Source organism: Aspergillus fischeri, genomic scaffold, assembly GCF_000149645.3.
Source record: "Aspergillus fischeri NRRL 181 1099437636247 genomic scaffold, whole genome shotgun sequence".
NCBI lineage: Eukaryota > Fungi > Ascomycota > Eurotiomycetes > Eurotiales > Aspergillaceae > Aspergillus > Aspergillus fischeri.
In genome coordinates this window covers 1,947,358-1,963,063 of record NW_001509772.1, presented here as the reverse complement: position 1 = coordinate 1,963,063, position 15,706 = coordinate 1,947,358, and the positions used below count along the sequence as shown (strand labels likewise).

At 50.3% G+C, this 15,706-nt stretch overlaps 6 protein-coding genes across 6 annotated transcripts; 3 read left to right on the top strand and 3 right to left on the bottom strand.

Annotated features, from left to right (window-relative positions):
• Positions 1-1,874: 1,874 nt before the first annotated feature.
• NFIA_039050 (ACT domain-containing protein) lies at positions 1,875-3,399 on the top strand (the record flags this gene model as incomplete). Its single annotated transcript, XM_001266225.1, has 2 exons — positions 1,875-2,329; positions 2,391-3,399. The coding sequence occupies 2 exons, from the start codon at positions 1,875-1,877 to the stop codon at positions 3,397-3,399; spliced, it is 1,464 nt and encodes a 487-aa protein (XP_001266226.1).
• An 885-nt stretch (positions 3,400-4,284) lies between these two features.
• On the bottom strand, positions 4,285-5,965 carry NFIA_039040 (WD40 repeat domain-containing protein; the record flags this gene model as incomplete). The annotated part of the gene is made up of 4 exons (XM_001266224.1): positions 4,285-4,592; positions 4,852-5,445; positions 5,518-5,856; positions 5,908-5,965. 4 exons carry the CDS (start codon positions 5,963-5,965, stop codon positions 4,285-4,287), a joined length of 1,299 nt encoding a protein of 432 aa, XP_001266225.1.
• Positions 5,966-6,475: 510 nt separating this feature from the next.
• Positions 6,476-8,027, bottom strand: aspC (septin CDC12; the record flags this gene model as incomplete). The annotated part of the gene is made up of 7 exons (XM_001266223.1): positions 6,476-6,545; positions 6,614-7,122; positions 7,186-7,496; positions 7,559-7,721; positions 7,777-7,819; positions 7,894-7,907; positions 7,983-8,027. 7 exons carry the CDS (start codon positions 8,025-8,027, stop codon positions 6,476-6,478), a joined length of 1,155 nt encoding a protein of 384 aa, XP_001266224.1.
• A 190-nt stretch (positions 8,028-8,217) lies between these two features.
• Positions 8,218-11,399, top strand: NFIA_039020 (snoRNA-binding rRNA-processing protein PWP2; the record flags this gene model as incomplete). Its single annotated transcript, XM_001266222.1, has 5 exons — positions 8,218-8,487; positions 8,538-8,650; positions 8,723-9,218; positions 9,269-9,516; positions 9,566-11,399. 5 exons carry the CDS (start codon positions 8,218-8,220, stop codon positions 11,397-11,399), a joined length of 2,961 nt encoding a protein of 986 aa, XP_001266223.1.
• A 663-nt stretch (positions 11,400-12,062) lies between these two features.
• Positions 12,063-13,868, top strand: NFIA_039010 (cytochrome P450; the record flags this gene model as incomplete). Its single annotated transcript, XM_001266221.1, has 6 exons — positions 12,063-12,263; positions 12,320-12,445; positions 12,503-12,587; positions 12,649-12,717; positions 12,775-13,392; positions 13,456-13,868. The coding sequence occupies 6 exons, from the start codon at positions 12,063-12,065 to the stop codon at positions 13,866-13,868; spliced, it is 1,512 nt and encodes a 503-aa protein (XP_001266222.1).
• Positions 13,869-14,146: 278 nt separating this feature from the next.
• NFIA_039000 (uncharacterized protein) lies at positions 14,147-15,319 on the bottom strand (the record flags this gene model as incomplete). Its single annotated transcript, XM_001266220.1, has 4 exons — positions 14,147-14,194; positions 14,271-14,785; positions 14,834-14,911; positions 15,016-15,319. The coding sequence occupies 4 exons, from the start codon at positions 15,317-15,319 to the stop codon at positions 14,147-14,149; spliced, it is 945 nt and encodes a 314-aa protein (XP_001266221.1).
• Between the last annotated feature and the right edge of the window lie 387 nt (positions 15,320-15,706).

The window sequence follows — 15,706 nt, the reverse complement described above, 5'->3', positions numbered from 1 at the left end:
TGACTGCTAGAGCACTGACTCCACCTTGTTCAAATGACTGTGTCACGGTGACCTTTTTGGTGATGGTCTCGCTAAATAGAACTACTTCGTATCTCCCAAGCTATCGGAGCTTTTTCCCAACAGATAGAGTCCGCGAGTCGCTTGTCGTCCATCACAGTACCTCCCAGAAGATTTTTGGAAAATGGTGGGGAGGACAAGCAGTTAGCCCATCTTCCTCCAGGCCTCATACATTGGCTTGCCACAATACACCGCATGCAGGATTGATTGATGGATGTGTATGTATGCGAGAGAAACAGCAAATGGATTCATAGCAAGCAAGTGTGGTGCCTGACTAGCCACCTCACAAAAGTTACAAAACCCTGCAAATCGAGCAGAGAGGAAAGAGAAAAAATGCGGGGAGTGCGGATGAACAGGAAGACCAGCCATTCACCGTCAGCTGCTCCCTCGAACCGTGCGCTGGGGAGGGGGTCATAACGCATCATTTTATTCTGACTTAGTTATTATCATCCAGGATTTATTATTATTCCTGGAGACTAGAATAACCCCCACTGTAAAACTACGGAAGCAGCGCCTAGCGCGGGGTGGCGATGGACGCATGGTGGTCATGGTCATGGTCATGGCTGGGAGTAATAATAATAATTTAACTGATATTACAGTAATGGCTCTGATAAGCAGCCAGGGTGGAGCCACAAAAGCTGGAGATAAAGGCTACCTTTTGACCTACAGAACTACGTAGAGCCACTTTGGACCAGTCACTGCTGAGAATCACTTTGCAGAGGGGATTTGCTAAAAAGGTTATAATTGAGGATAAAGAATCACTAGTCTAACGCTTTACTTTCAAAGACAATTATATTCATTCATTCATTATCCCATTCCCGGTATATCTACTCGACGGTGTGGAAGCTTCCCAGGAGAAAAGAATAAGACTTTCTTTGCTTTTTCCTCTCAACTACCTCCTTTGCTTCCCCATATTCTTCGAATCGATTACCAGAAATTCAGATTCAACATTCTGTACTCCGTCCAGTGCGAACGTTGACTGAGCGTGGCAAGAATCAATTCGTGTTGAAGCGAAAAGAACAACAACTTTATGCACTTTACCCTCGCCCGAAAAGGAAGGCCACTTTGAGTCACCACAAACTGGAGATACAACCATCCATCCATTCCGTCCTTCCTCCTCTCTTCTTTACAACCTATATATCATCTAATTGCGCATTCGATCCTACACCCTTTGCCCCTCTACATTTGAAATAACATAGTCAACATTGCGGCATTCTTGCGTGCTGGCTCTTTTCGATCCTATCATTTCTCCGAACAATGGCGTAACTCCACTCCGCAGACCAGAACAATGAAGACGCAGGGCTTCGGGCGACCAAGAACATACAGGAGGAAAAAGAAACGACTACTCCATTGATGTCTGTCGCGCTTTGTTCCATGGAATCTGATTTTACTCGGATCTATATTTATACCCGTTTCTTTCATCATCATTCGCGTCCCAGTGACATTGTTGCCTATTGCCCTAACATCACCTGTACTGTCCACTGAGACAGCCTCATCTGTACATCTTCAAACTGGCCTTTCCATACCTACTGTCTTCTCTTTGTGGATCTTCTTCTGACTGTACCTGCGAGTCCGATTCCGCTACTTATACTTTCAAATCACCCGAGGTCTCACATTAAGAGTACCTCACTTTTCCTTTGGATCTAGCTTGTGGAAGACCGAGCATTGGATCCCACGAAACAGCCTCTTGATATCATTTATTATCCAATCGAGAGCAATGATGGATCATTCACTGTCTCTCATCTCGGCTCACGTCCAATTTATGGTAAGCCTCCATCTTGCTATCCATCAATCATGCTATCCATCTCCCGTCAAGCATGAGTCCTATAGATTATTGTTGTGCAAGGCTTGTTTTACTAACCACAACCATCGAGGCACAGGACGACCGACTGGCTCTGGTGCATATACCATTGGATCTCTACCCGTATTTCTTGACTCCGATTCTACAGGTCCTCTTCCACGAGGTACCCCCCGTGGACCAGAATCATGCGGAGGGCTTAAAAAACGGCTCCAGAGATGGCCTCAAGCATGCGCAGCCAGCCTTCTTGAATTTCTCTATCACCCCGGTAGAGTGCTCCATCATGTGCCCCAGGCAGCTTGCCAACAAGTACTTCGCCCCCATGATCGATAACTTCGTTCAAAATCATGCCTCTACCCAGAGCCGCCTGTCCATCAGTCAGGACGATTTCATAGCCATGCAGGTGTACGGCGAGGGTCTGGAAGCTGGCCAACGCGTGCTTGAGTTGACGAGTCCTCTAGCGATGGCAGGAATGTATGAACTTCCCCGAACCCTGTTCCGTTTATATGACGATTGCTGACTCTTACTCTCGCAGTTCTATCTTCTTTATCTCCACTTACTTTTCCGACTACATCATTGTGCCTCTGCGCAGTAAAGCTCAGGTCATTGAAGCGTTGGAGAAGCGAGGGTTTCAGTTCGAAATCTCCACCGAGGCTTTCATAAATCATAATCAAAGTCAGTACAGCAGCTACAGCAGTCCGGTTTCATCTCGTTCCGCGAGTAGTCTTGGTTCTCCGCCGGCAACTCCTCCTCCCTCGTCACTCGACGAACTGCAGGGACGAACCTTTGCCTCCCTGCGGAAGAACCACATTGTGCCGTCCGTCGATCGATCTCTTCGCTTGGTGCAGTGTGCGGCCCATCACCCATACAGCAGTGATGCTAGCTCAATATCAATCCTCCGTACGGCACTGACGACTGCACTGGTTGTGGACAGACCACGCTTCCTCTCACTCACTCTGACGGCTGCCGACCCTGCAGCCTCCCTCTTGTTGGAACAGCGGCTCCTGCCTCGATTCTTGAATGATGGTACCTCGTCTGCCGAGTCTACTGATGAGACAAGCCTGCTTCTGGGGTCCAAGGAAGACATCCTCGTCCCTATCACGTTGGACCTACGCAAACTCCCTCTCGAGGCCACGGGTATTGTTTGCGGTGTTGCCAGTCGACTGGCTGATGCTACACATGCCGCCTGGGATGAAAGCACCGAAGCATCGACCATTGCTTTGTCGCACTCTTTTAACGGTGCCTCCTCCTTTGAAAGCTCTCTTAATCGCTACTTCTCGTCCAGTGTGGACTCTGGGGGACCAGTCAGGCCCCCCGCACAGAATCCTGCGCACCGAACACCCAATGGCGATCCGTTGACACTCTCGACCCATCATCTGCAGCCAGACCTTGACACGTCTCTGGAGGCCGTCGAGATCAGCTTCCTTAGCACTGCACGTGCAGGGACAATCCTTGTCGGTGAACACGAACTGCATCGAGCTATGGATGCGCTCGAGGCCGAAAGCCATGAACCGGACCTGCCGGCTGGTGTGCTCGAAGTGTGACCCTTGCTTTAGTCACATTCATGTTGCCGTCTCCAGCCATTCTTGTGGTCTACGGTCCTCGAAGAAGATAACTGCTCGGCGAAACCTAAAAAAACTTACGACAGCTGCATGACTCAAAAAAGAAGATATCCTCAACGCGTTGACTCTTGGTCTGATCAACTGCGAAACTGCGAATCGGCGTTTCGGAACTGTTGGCTCAAAAAGGTTTCTGGCGTTTATCAAAGTTCGTTAAAATCATGTTACCCCTGTCGGATGGGGTCACAGTGCATCTTGGTTGGAACTTGTTTGGGCACGAGAATGCATCGTTACTGTATAATATCAAACTCACCTGCAAAAAAACTCTACTCAGAAAATACCCCCGGTGGAAATGATGACATTGTATAAAGGATGTGCAGATGGACGAAGGCTATTTTCTTTCTTTCCCTGTCCGACTAAGGTACAGGCCCTACTAATGCATAATGCAAAGTGAAATGGAACAAATACCGTCCAGTAGGCGAGCGGGATGTCAGATATCGTAAGATCCACTTCAACTCGAAACCTATGATATGGCGCCAGATGGCTTCAGCAAACAATCGCCACGAGGTGCAGCAGTATCTGTGACGTCTCAGCATCTCTCGGACCAAATCCAGTTTGGAATCCCGCAGTAGCTATCTCGTCTATCTACCGGGTAGACAAGCAGAAAGTCCGCAACTTGAAACTCGACCGGTGTCGGGAACTGACACGTCACCATGCAGCCTCGTTATTGGCTCATTTTGTCATGTATGCAGCACGGCGCATGGTCGAGACCTACGGGACCACACTCGTGGATCAATAGCCGTGATCCGAAGAGACATTCCCCTTGCGACGGCTGACGAGAAGCATGCCGATGCCGATATGCAGCATGCACTATGCACCATGCAGCGATATGCGCCCGCGGGTCAGTGGTCCAATAGCAGCTGGCCAGGTCGACAGGTCCATGTAGCTCTGTTTGCAATGTGGACGTTGAGCTGAGGGCTGATTGCGCGCGGGACAGAGGTTGCGCAGACTACGGTGTTTGGCTGCATGGTCCGAAAGGGGTTTGTATTGCATGAAGTTCTGGGCGTTTCTGTGCGCGGGGATGGACTGCCGGTTGACCTTGCAGCTCGCCTTGTTGATTTGTTTGGTGTGCGGCCGGCGTCTGGAACTGGTGCCCTTGGAGGATGGCTTCGGTGGATCTGGGTGCATCCGGATTGCAGGCCATTAGAGACTCTTTCCGTTCAGGATACACGGAAGAAAGGGAAGGTAAACCCCGTGTTATCCTCGTTGAAAGGACGAACTGGCCAAGCTGCTGGCGATGTTACAAGGAGCTCCCTGGCTGGCCGCAACGATCTGGATCCTCTTCTCGTTCAGCCGTAGATTTTGACGGTGCCTGCAAAGAACCCATTATTAGCAGACTATACATACAAGCACAAAAGTTGACATGTCTGGACATACCATCGGAGCAACCCCCAGCCCAGCAGCCTCCTTTCTCATTCCACGCTACGCAGCTAACAACCTTCACTCCGTTCCCCGCCGGGACAGTCGCAATAACCTCTCCACTGAGCACATCCCAAGCAAAAACATGAGCCTGCGGCGACAGATCGCCTTTCTCCGACTCACTGCCACTGAGAACGACAGCGTCTCCCTTGGCAAAAACAGACCGAATCCTAAGTTCGCTATTGCGATACGTTACCCTGGCACCAGTAGTGCTTTGCTCGAGACCCTCCTCGCCCCCAAAAGCCTTGAGCAGCTTGCCGTCAGCCCGGTCCAGCATCCGGATCCGGCTGTCGAGTGTAGAAACCAGCAGGGCATTGCCGTCCGCAGAGCACCGGATACTCGTCACGGGGTGAGCAAGGACGTCAACAGTTGTCCGGCCCATGCGGACATCGTAGACACGAGCGCGGCCATCGTAGCTTCCACTTGCGATGGAATACGTCGGCATGTGTACGTGTAGCGAGGAGACGGTATCGCCGGCCTCGGTGAGGGTCTGGATAGGCTTGTGCGATTTGGACCGGGTGTCCCACAGATTAATGGTTGTGTCTGCGCTGCCTGAGAGAAAAGTCAGAATCACGGATGCTTCTACTACCGAATAGACAGGAAAGACCGCAGACGGGCTCTTACCAGATGCCACCACGGAATCGCCCTCGCCAGCGAACTGTACGGCCTCGACCCTGGCGTTATGTCCGGCCCATCGCCGTGTAGTTATCCCTTGTTCGACGTCCCACAAAAATACCTGGCGGTCTCCGCCGACGCTTGTAAATCGCGCATTGTCTGCTGCGACAGCCACGTCCAGGACTGAGTACCCGTGCGCCTCATATTTTTGGATCGGGGAAGTCGTCTCATGACCAGTAGTAGAGCTGTTGTTCGGGATGGCACGCGAGAGGTGAATGGCGCGATCAGAGGAACCGGTGAGGACATATGTGCCTGGATAGCTAGAGAAAGTCACCGCATTTACCGGTCCTGAAACTGATTAGTTGAAAAGTATGGCTAGGGGATGGAGCAGAAGCTCACCATTGTGCGTTTTGAGAGTATGGACAAGCTTCGTGGGAAATTGTTTCGTTGCCGGCATTGATGGCTCGAATTTTTCGGCGTAAGATAGGGATGAAGGACAACGAAGAGGTAGATTCTAGGTGACGAAGGTTCTCGCCTTGGAAGTAAGAATTGCGGAGAGGCTTTGTTATTTCCGCCGAAGAGAGCCATGTCACCTCGAACCGACCCGCTCATGATTGAAGAAAGCCCCACCAGATAAAGCTTCCTATATAGTAGCTCTGAGGTATAACCAAACCATGGACAAAGATTAATTCTGTATTGACACGCTACTGAATACAAATGGTTATTATCAAGGATGTAACGAGATCATCGCTAGCTACCAGCGGCTAAAGAAATGATACAGCATAATAGATGCACCAGTAAACGGCCTAGATCAAATATGTTGTCCCCCGAATGCTGCGAAAAAATAGGCCGAAAAGAAACTTGAGGGGTAATCAAGAATAGACAATATTAATCAAATCGAAGCAGTTTTCCTTTTTCCACCGCCCGCTCAAAATTCGTCGCCGTACAGAAGGTGCCCGAGAGCAATTTAACGGCGTCCGTGACTCCGGGTGGTAGAGCCCTGCAGCGTCTCGATTTCTTGCTCTAGCGCTTTGATTCTGTATTCAGTCAGTACTGTCTCCATACTTCCTTAGAGAACAAGAATTGCAAGAAGAGGTGCACATACGCAGCGTGAGTGGCCTCCAGGTCCTTGTTGAGGCGGTCTCTCTCGGAAATGAGCTTCTGCTCCCACTGGCGGAATCGCTGTTCTTCGACCTTGACCTGCTCGGTGAAACGCTTCCGCAGAGCCTCCTCCTCTTCCTTGAACTTGGGGTTGTCCAGCTTTCTCGGTCTGGCCTCGCCGAACTTTCTCGTTTCCATTTGCTGTGCGCGGTAGGCTTCGTAGTGCTGCTCCTCGGTGGTGTGGATGAGATCAAGCATGTGAGTGCGTATCAGGATAGAGCGCAGCTTCTTGAAGTCACAATGGTCCTCGTTCTCGACTTCAGCAACACCCCAGGCATATTGGCGACCCTTTACTACCCGGTTGTCGTTGGTCTTCACATCTTTCTCGGATCCAATCACAGCGAAGGGCATAGCAGCCATCAGACTGCGAGCGTGGGCGGCAGCGTGCTCGTCGTCCTCTTCGATAGGAGGGGTGTAGATCTTGATGCCTTGAGCTTCGACAACAGCTTTGACCTAAAATAGATTGGACTAGTCAGTATCTACCAGTAAGGGAGGCCATTCATCCGGAAGTCTCACTCTCTGCTTGAAACGGGCAAGATCAGTAGGGCTAAGAGTGTCGGCCTTGGCAATAACGGGAATAAGGTTGACTCGAGAGCTCAACCGCTTCATGACCTCGATATCAAGAGGCTTCAAAGTGTGGCCCGTGGGTCTGATGAAGTACAAGCAGGCGTGAACACGCATGTCGATCTTGTCTGTGCGGCGGGGTTGCTGCTCCTGAAGCATGTACGATTCGTGCTGGTCATCAAGGAACTCGATAATTGGTTGCCAGGAGTCACGGTTGTTCACATAGTCGCCGAAGCCGGGGGTATCAATGACGGTCAGACGGACTGTACATGGCCGCATTGTTACATTAGTAATCATTCGCGAAGATGAGGGAATTGAAATTAACCTTTGAAGAACTTCTCCTCTAGCTCTGCCTTGGTAATCTCAATCTCAACCGTCCGGTCGATCTGCTTCTGATGGCGACGCTTGTGATCGGCATAGTTCTTGATAGTGGTCGAAAACAGGGTGTTGATAAACGTGGTCTTTCCCAATCCCGATTCTCCAGCAACCTATACTCCGGCATCAGCATACAGCTCCATCTTGGCTCACTGGCTCGAGACAGACCATGATAGTGAAAGCCGCACCCCGCTTAGCGACAATCTTGTGTCTGTATAGCTTCAGTTAGACTTGACCACGCTTCATTCTTCGGCTGATCGAAGCTGCGTGACAGTTGGTACACACCGCTGATTAGGGAGCTGTTGTCATAAAGAACTAGTTAAAATCCCTTCTTCCATTCAAATTCATCCCCAAAGTATTGATCTAGCACTTACGTTGGCAATGCCAATAGGGGAAGCAGTTTCCGAAGTCGTGGCCATGATGATAAAGGGGGAAGGTAGATGGAGGTGAAATCGGGCAATAAGACAACTGATTGATTGAAATTGACAACAACTGTTGCGAATCAGAAGTCAATTGATTAAGACGACCTAAAGAATTAGGAAAATGCCGTCGAAAAGGGACTGTCTCTCTCTCCTGTCTCAGCAGTAGTAGTAGAACGTTCTCCCTGGTATGGATCGGTCTGGTATGGATTGGAATCGGCTGTTGCTGCCCCTGAATCACAGACCCGGTGGAGAAGCAAACACCAGCAAACAAGCAAACGTGACCTTTGGGCCCCAGATAGCGCTAGTACTAATTCGAGCAAGCGTCTTCGGCCTCGGATTAACAGATGATCAGCTCTCTTATCGCCCGTTTAGGAAGACGATTTTTTTGAAGATCGACTCCAGGCGAAGACTGAGAAGCTACGCACGCTTATCAGAGACAATGAAGACAGATTTCAAGGTGAGTTCTTTCTTTCGCTCCTTGCGACTGCAATTCTGACTCAATCGCAGTTCTCCAACCTTCTGGGGACGGTATATCGCAAAGGAAATCTTCTCTTCACGCCCGATGGAAACTGCTTGCTTTCCCCAGTAGGCAATAGGGTCACAGTTTTCGACCTTGTCCAGTATGTTCGGTCTCTTACATGCTATGGAATACTCGTCGGATCTTTTGAGCTGACTGAATCGCCCTGCTGAAGGAACACATCATACACACTTCCATTCTCTCATCGCACCAATATCGATCGTTTAGATCTTTCGCCCCGCGGCAACCTTCTGCTCTCCGTTGACGAGAATGGTCGTGCTATCTTGACGAATTTCGTTCGCAGGATTGTAATCCACCACTTCTCCTTTAAAGGTCGAGTCACTGCGCTCAAATTCTCGTCAACGGGTCGTCATTTCGCTGTCGGAGTGGGAAGACGGTTGCAGATCTGGCACACACCATCGACCCCGGGTACCGATAATAACGGAGAGATCGAATTCGCACCCTTTGTTCTGCACCGGGACCTCGCCGCCCATATTGATGTCATTCAGAATATTGAGTGGTCCAGAGACTCACGCTTCCTCCTTACCGCATCCAAAGACCTCACAGCACGGATATGGAGTTTAGATCCGGAAGAAGGCTTCGAACCCACCACCCTAGCCGGCCATCGTCAAGGCGTGAAGGCAGCCTATTTCACAGCAGATCAAGAATCCGTAAGTCGAATCGAAATATTGACAAGATTGCCTTGCTGACACTATCCAAGATCTACACGATCAGTTCAGATGGAGCTCTTTTCAGGTGGGAGTACGTGACTAAGAAAGATCCGGATACGATGGAAGATATTGCCGAAGCTCGTTGGCGGATTGTCAAAAAGGACTACTTCATGCAGAACGATGCCAAGGTCAACTGTGCTACTTTTCACGCCCCCTCGAATCTCTTGGTTGTAGGTTTCTCCAACGGCCTTTTCGGCCTGTACGATCTGCCGGACTTCAACCCGATCCATCAACTGAGGTATGACTCTTGTTACCTGATAGTGAACTGTGAGACTGATTAGTTTTAGTGTTTCTCAAAGCAACATCGATTTCGTGACAGTCAACAAGTCCGGTGAGTGGTTGGCCTTTGGCTCGTCGAAGCATGGTCAATTGCTCGTGTGGGAATGGCAATCGGAGTCCTATATCTTGAAGCAGCAGGGTCACTTGGACTCGATGAACGCTCTTGCCTACTCCCCAGACGGGCAAAAGATTGTTACTGCCGCGGATGATGGAAAAGTAAAGGTCTGGGATGTCAAGTCCGGCTTTTGCATTGTCACATTCACCGAGCATTCGAGCGGAGTCACCGCGTGCCAGTTTGCCAAGAAAGGAAGTGTTTTATTTACCGCATCTCTGGATGGCTCAGTGAGGGCATGGGATCTCATTCGTTATCGCAACTTCCGAACCTTCACTGCACCATCCCGGACGTCTTTCACCTCTCTCGCCGTCGACCCAAGTGGTGAGGTCATTTGCGCCGGGTCACCGGATTCTTTCGATATCCATGTGTGGTCAGTACAGACAGGACAACTTCTTGACCAGTTGTCCGGTCACGAAGGGCCCGTATCGTCGCTCGCGTTCGCGGCGGACGGCAACCATCTAGTTAGCGGTAGCTGGGACCGTACTGTCCGAGTATGGAGCATTTTCGGAAGGACGCAGACTAGCGAACCTTTGCAGCTCATGTCAGATATTCTGCATGTGGCATTCCGGCCTGACGGGAAGCAGGTTGCCGCATCTACTCTTGACGGTCAGTTGACCTTTTGGTCTGTGGACAACGCAGTCCAGGAAGGAGGCATTGATGGTCGTCGCGATGTGTCCGGCGGCCGCAAGATGGGCGATCGTGTAACGGCCGCGAACTCAGCGGCAACCAAACATTTCAATTGCATCACATACAGCGCTGACGGCTCTTGTATCCTGGCTGGAGGCAACAGCAAGCACATTTGCCTGTACGATGTGAGATCGGGCGCACTGCTGAAGAAATACACAGTCAGTGTCAACACTTCTCTAGACGGCACCCAGGAATTCTTGAACAGTCGTGATTTGACAGAGGCTGGCCCTCGAGGTCTCATTGACGAGACAGGCGAAGCTTCAGATCTGGAAGATCGCATTGACCGCAGCCTTCCCGGCGCGAAGCGCGGCGATGCTGGGACGCGTAAGACTCGACCCGAAGTGCGTGTCACTGCAGTCGACTTCTCTCCAACCGGGCGCGCATTTTGTGCAGCTTCGACGGAAGGTCTTCTAGTGTACAGTCTCGACACCGAATTTGTCTTCGATCCGTTTGACCTTGATCTCGATATCACTCCCACCACTATCCTTGCCACCCTTGACGCTGCTAAGAAGGCGCACTCTATGAACACAGCAGACGATGACAATACGTTCTTGAAAGCGCTAGTCATGGCTTTCCGTCTTAACGAGTCGAAACTGATTCGCGCTGTCTATGAGGCTATTCCACCCTCAGAGATTTCTCTTGTGGTACGCGCACTGCCTACTGTCTACCTCTCTCGCTTCCTGCGATTCGTAGCCCAGTCTGCTGAAGAAACGCCTCACCTGGAGTTCAACTTGCGGTGGATTGAATCTCTCCTTAGCATCCATGGTCGCTACTTCAAGGATAACTCAGGCACGCTCGCAACAGAACTGCGTGCCATACAGCGGGCTGTTGATGACATTCGGGAGAATTTGAGGAAGTTGACGGAGAAGAATGTGTACGATCTCAATTATCTCCTCTCGAAACCGGTACTTGCAGACAAAATGAATGGCGCTCCGAAAGCCATTCAAGATTATGATGCTATAATCATGGACGGCGAAGATGCGCGCATGTCTGATGTAGATGGGGATGATAGGGAGGGGGAATGGGTTGGCCTCGAATGATCTCACTCACTTCGTCTTGTACCTATATACACCTCATTTGCCCTTCCTCTCGCATTCCTCATCTTCTCTTCTTGCATCTGCGTCTGGCGTTCGATTGTTTTGATATACCTGGAGAAGGGAGCAAGTAAAAGTCCTGGAGTCTTTTGTATAGCCTGTTGTTCCTTGGATAGCATGTGCTAATAGCATATCCGTTCAAATAGACTATTGATGATCTAGCAAGCTCGTCCTTGGACATTTGTCTTCCACAACGTTCTCATTCAATAGCACCATAGCGGAAGGTAATGAGCCGGCTCTCATTATGCTCGCTGTTGGGCGGATATCCCCGTTAAGGACTTCACATAACGAAATATGCCGTCTGGTAACTGCACATTCTAGCACAACATTCACTGCTCCGGAGATTTCCAGCATTCTAATTCCTTTCATTAGTGGGTCTCTCCGTGGTCGACCGTTTGCTCATTCGCTCTGTCTTGCTTGCTACACGGATAGAAATACTCTTCGCTATCGATGCATCTCGCGAGCTTCTCTCTTCTTACCTCCCTCACCCTACACCACTGCTGTGCTCATATACTCCCATAGCGTTTCACAATATCGACCAATCTCTGAAAGGAACATCATTAGTACAGCTCCGCATCCTCAGATTGTCAAGTTGCCAAGTTGTCAGTCATGGCTGACCAGGTGCTCGAACTGCCTTGTTGGCCATTTGCCCTACTACTCTCCTCGTCTCTCTATTTCTACCATTACCCACCAGGCGAGGCCTCAGCCGAAATACCCACTGTCAGATTCAGTCGCTTCCTTCCAGACTTCATTAACCGGCTCATGTTCATTTTCGTGGCGCCTTACCTGATCAAGTACGGTTATGAGAAGGTACTTACCTGTCTTTCCGCTCACATCTGTCATCCTCAAGCTGACCGACGCTGCAGTACAGAGATCAGCCCTACCGTGTCCTCAAGGCAGATGGCGACTTGCTTGTTTTGCCTCCAAAGTACCTTCCGGAGATTCGTCACTTGCCTCCTTCCAAACTCAGCGGCGTCGATGCGCAATTCGAGGTATGTTGCCGGCTTCCTGACTTTATGAGGTAAGAATGAACTGACGCTTCCCAATAGAACATCCTTGGCAAATACACCAATGTTCTTATTGATAGCCATTTGCCTGTGAAGACGGTTCACAAGGGTCTGACTCCAGCTATCGGTAAGTGCATGCTTTGTGTACATCTGCTTGAGTGTCTAGGCTGACGAAAGCCAACTTCAAGGCCGAGTTCTTCCTCGTCTCCTCGATGAACTTCAGTTCGCATTCCAGGTTGAAGTGCCTGACTGTGATGGTATGTCCAACTCAATCCTCATAAGCTAGGTGAGCGCCAGACTGACCACCGCTATAGATCGCTGGGTCCCGGTCAACCTCTACGACATGATCCTGGGCCTTGTCACACGGGCTACTTCTCGCGTCATTGTTGGAGAGAACATCTGCCGTAACCCACAGTGGTTGGAAACGGTCACCAGCTACACGGTCAATCTCGGGGTCACTGTTATTTTGCTCCGTCCATTCCCCTACTTCATGCGTCCGTTGGTTGCCAAGGTGCTTCCCAGCGTCAAGAAACTCCGCACTCAGCTGCGCTTCGTTCAGAAAGAGCTTTTCATCCCGATGATCCTGGCACGTCGCGAGGCAGAGATGAAGGATCCTGCATATCAGAAGCCGGACGATTTTCTTCAGTGGATGATGGACCTTGCAGAGGATGACTTCGATAAGGACCCCGCCAATATCTCTCAGATGTTGCTTATTGTGATGGCTTTGGCGGTTGTCCACACGAGCTCTATGCTGATGACCCATGCTATCTACGATCTTGTGATTCGACCCGAGTACATTGAGCCTCTTAGGGAGGAGATCCGCGAGACTCTGACAGACGGATGGGACAAGGTGACTCAGGCTTCCTTCGCCTCTCAGCGTCGCCTGGACAGCTTTATGAGAGAATCACAGCGTTTCAACCCCACTGGAGAACGTGAGTGCATCCTTTTTGATGTGCAATATTATGCTCGTTATGCTAACAATTTGCCCCTGTCAGTGTCTACTCACCGCATGGTTATGGAGAAGATGGTTCTTTCTGATGGCCTGGTTCTCGAGAAAGGCACGCATATCTGCTTCCCTTCAAAGCCTATGGGTATGGATGACTCTATTATTGAGGATGCTCTTTCCTTCAGAGGATTCCGTTGGTGCGAAGATCCCGAAGCAAGAAGCACAAGCCTTGTTAGCATCAGCCCGTCAAACATGCATTTCGGCTACGGTAGACAAGCCTGCCCTGGCCGTTTCTTCGCTGCGAACACAAACAAGGCAGTCTTGGGTCGCTTGATTGCAGACTACGAGTTCAAATTTGAGGACGACAACAACAACAAAAGACCGAGGAACCTCACTCTTGGGGAGCAGATTATGCCCAACATGCACACCAAGATCCTTCTCAAGAAGAGGGACTTGGTTTAATAGGAAAGACTGGAGTGATGGCAGAGGTTTTGGGTTTTGTCTTGAACGTATGGTTTTGTGAAGGAGTTTTCGAGGAAGGATAGATGGTCAGGCTGGATATTGCTTTTGATTTTTGAATTTTTGAATCTCCACTCATTTATTGGGCGCCTATCATTATTTTGTTTATTTTCCATGCTACCTAGTGCAGACGAAGAAAATACAAATGAAACATTTGATTATCTCAACTATCTGATCCAGTATATCAGATATCAGTATGTGAAGACGAATGTATAAAATGACTAAAAGATAGCCACCGCATTAGGAGGACTGGCTACGCCCCCAGGAACCTGTTGATATACAGCGATCTTGTCAGTGCAACCCCTCACCCACCATTCAAAAGCACAACATAACAACCTGACTCACCTTCAATGGCACACTCGACAGGAAGAAACTCCACCGATTCATCTTCGCACAATACTCCGCCACTTCCTCGAGATCAAAATACTTTCCAATAGGCATCCCCCAGCCAGCCAGCAACCACTGGTGCAGCTGAAACTCCGGCGGACCTTGAGGGCCCGCGATGGGTGAAGGCTCGAAACTAGGCGAGTCGCTCGCTACGGCAGCAAACTGATTCTCCCACAGCCAACGGAGAGTGGCCTCTCCGGCCTCAAGACCTGCAAATTGAGGCGTTTCACGCTGAGAGATGGCCAGTTCTTCGTCCGCGGAGAGCTTGTCGTAGGCGGCTGTGAAGCCTGTGCGGAGGAAGAGGATATCGCCGGGCCGGAATCGGATGTCGTTCTCTTCGACGATCTGCTTAATTGCAGAGAGGGGGATCTTGGTTGTGGTGAAGGGGCTGAGGGGGATCGAGTTCTTCGTTGCCCATGAGGCGTAGTCGATTAGCACGCCTCTGCCGACGATGCCGCCGTGCTTGACCCATGCTAGAGCTGTTAGTTGGAAGTGTGTCGGATTATATATGGCAGACTTACCGTCAATGCCGATCACAGGGGAGATTTTCAAGTCCTCCAGTGAATGCCCGTTAAAGTAGCACTTGTGTGTATGGTTCCCTACCGCGCAGTCCGTCTGTCAGCCTACTCCTCTACCTGGCATCGGCGTGTCGGTGGTCAGGGCACAATCTAACCATAATGCCTAAATCCATCCCACTGCGTACTACACTGCGTATTGAAGACAAGGATATCATCATTGACAATCCGTGGCGCCTTGTTCACCAACTCCCGCGCAAACGGCTTGCGCCCGAAACTGGGGTTCTTGATTCGGTCGAGTGGCAGATCAAGCGAGAATCGTACGCCGTCTCGAATCTCCTCTGCTGCTGCCCTGCGCACCGTCTCGGGAGTGAGAAGGTTCAGCATCCCCAGCTCGTTGTTCTTCCCAAATAGACCCCATGCGTTCCCTGGTGGCCCTGAAGGGTCGAAGGTGAGGTTGTCGAAGGTGGGTAGAGTGGTTACAGATGCCATGTCTGTATACTTTTCAGGAATACAACGCAGATGATTATAGAAAAGAGTCAGTTCAGCTGAATGAAGAAGAAGACTGCAATAATAGACGATGCGCCGTCTTGCATATCTCCCCGCATCTAAGAGCTACCCCAAAGATACTCCAATATCCGGTTGGTTGATCGTTCCAACTAAGGGTGCGGATATTTCTCCACATCCAGAGCGCGGATTACCGTGGGGGAGAATGCTTAACAGATGATAGCCTCTCAGACTTAACTACGGAAGAGGATAATGTTGGTTCGCTGGACATTTGACTGATGATACACAGGACCGCTCTCCATAGTAGATTTATCTATGGCCATCTATGTCTTATGCCACAAAGCCAGTCAATTGACAGACAAGTTACCGTCA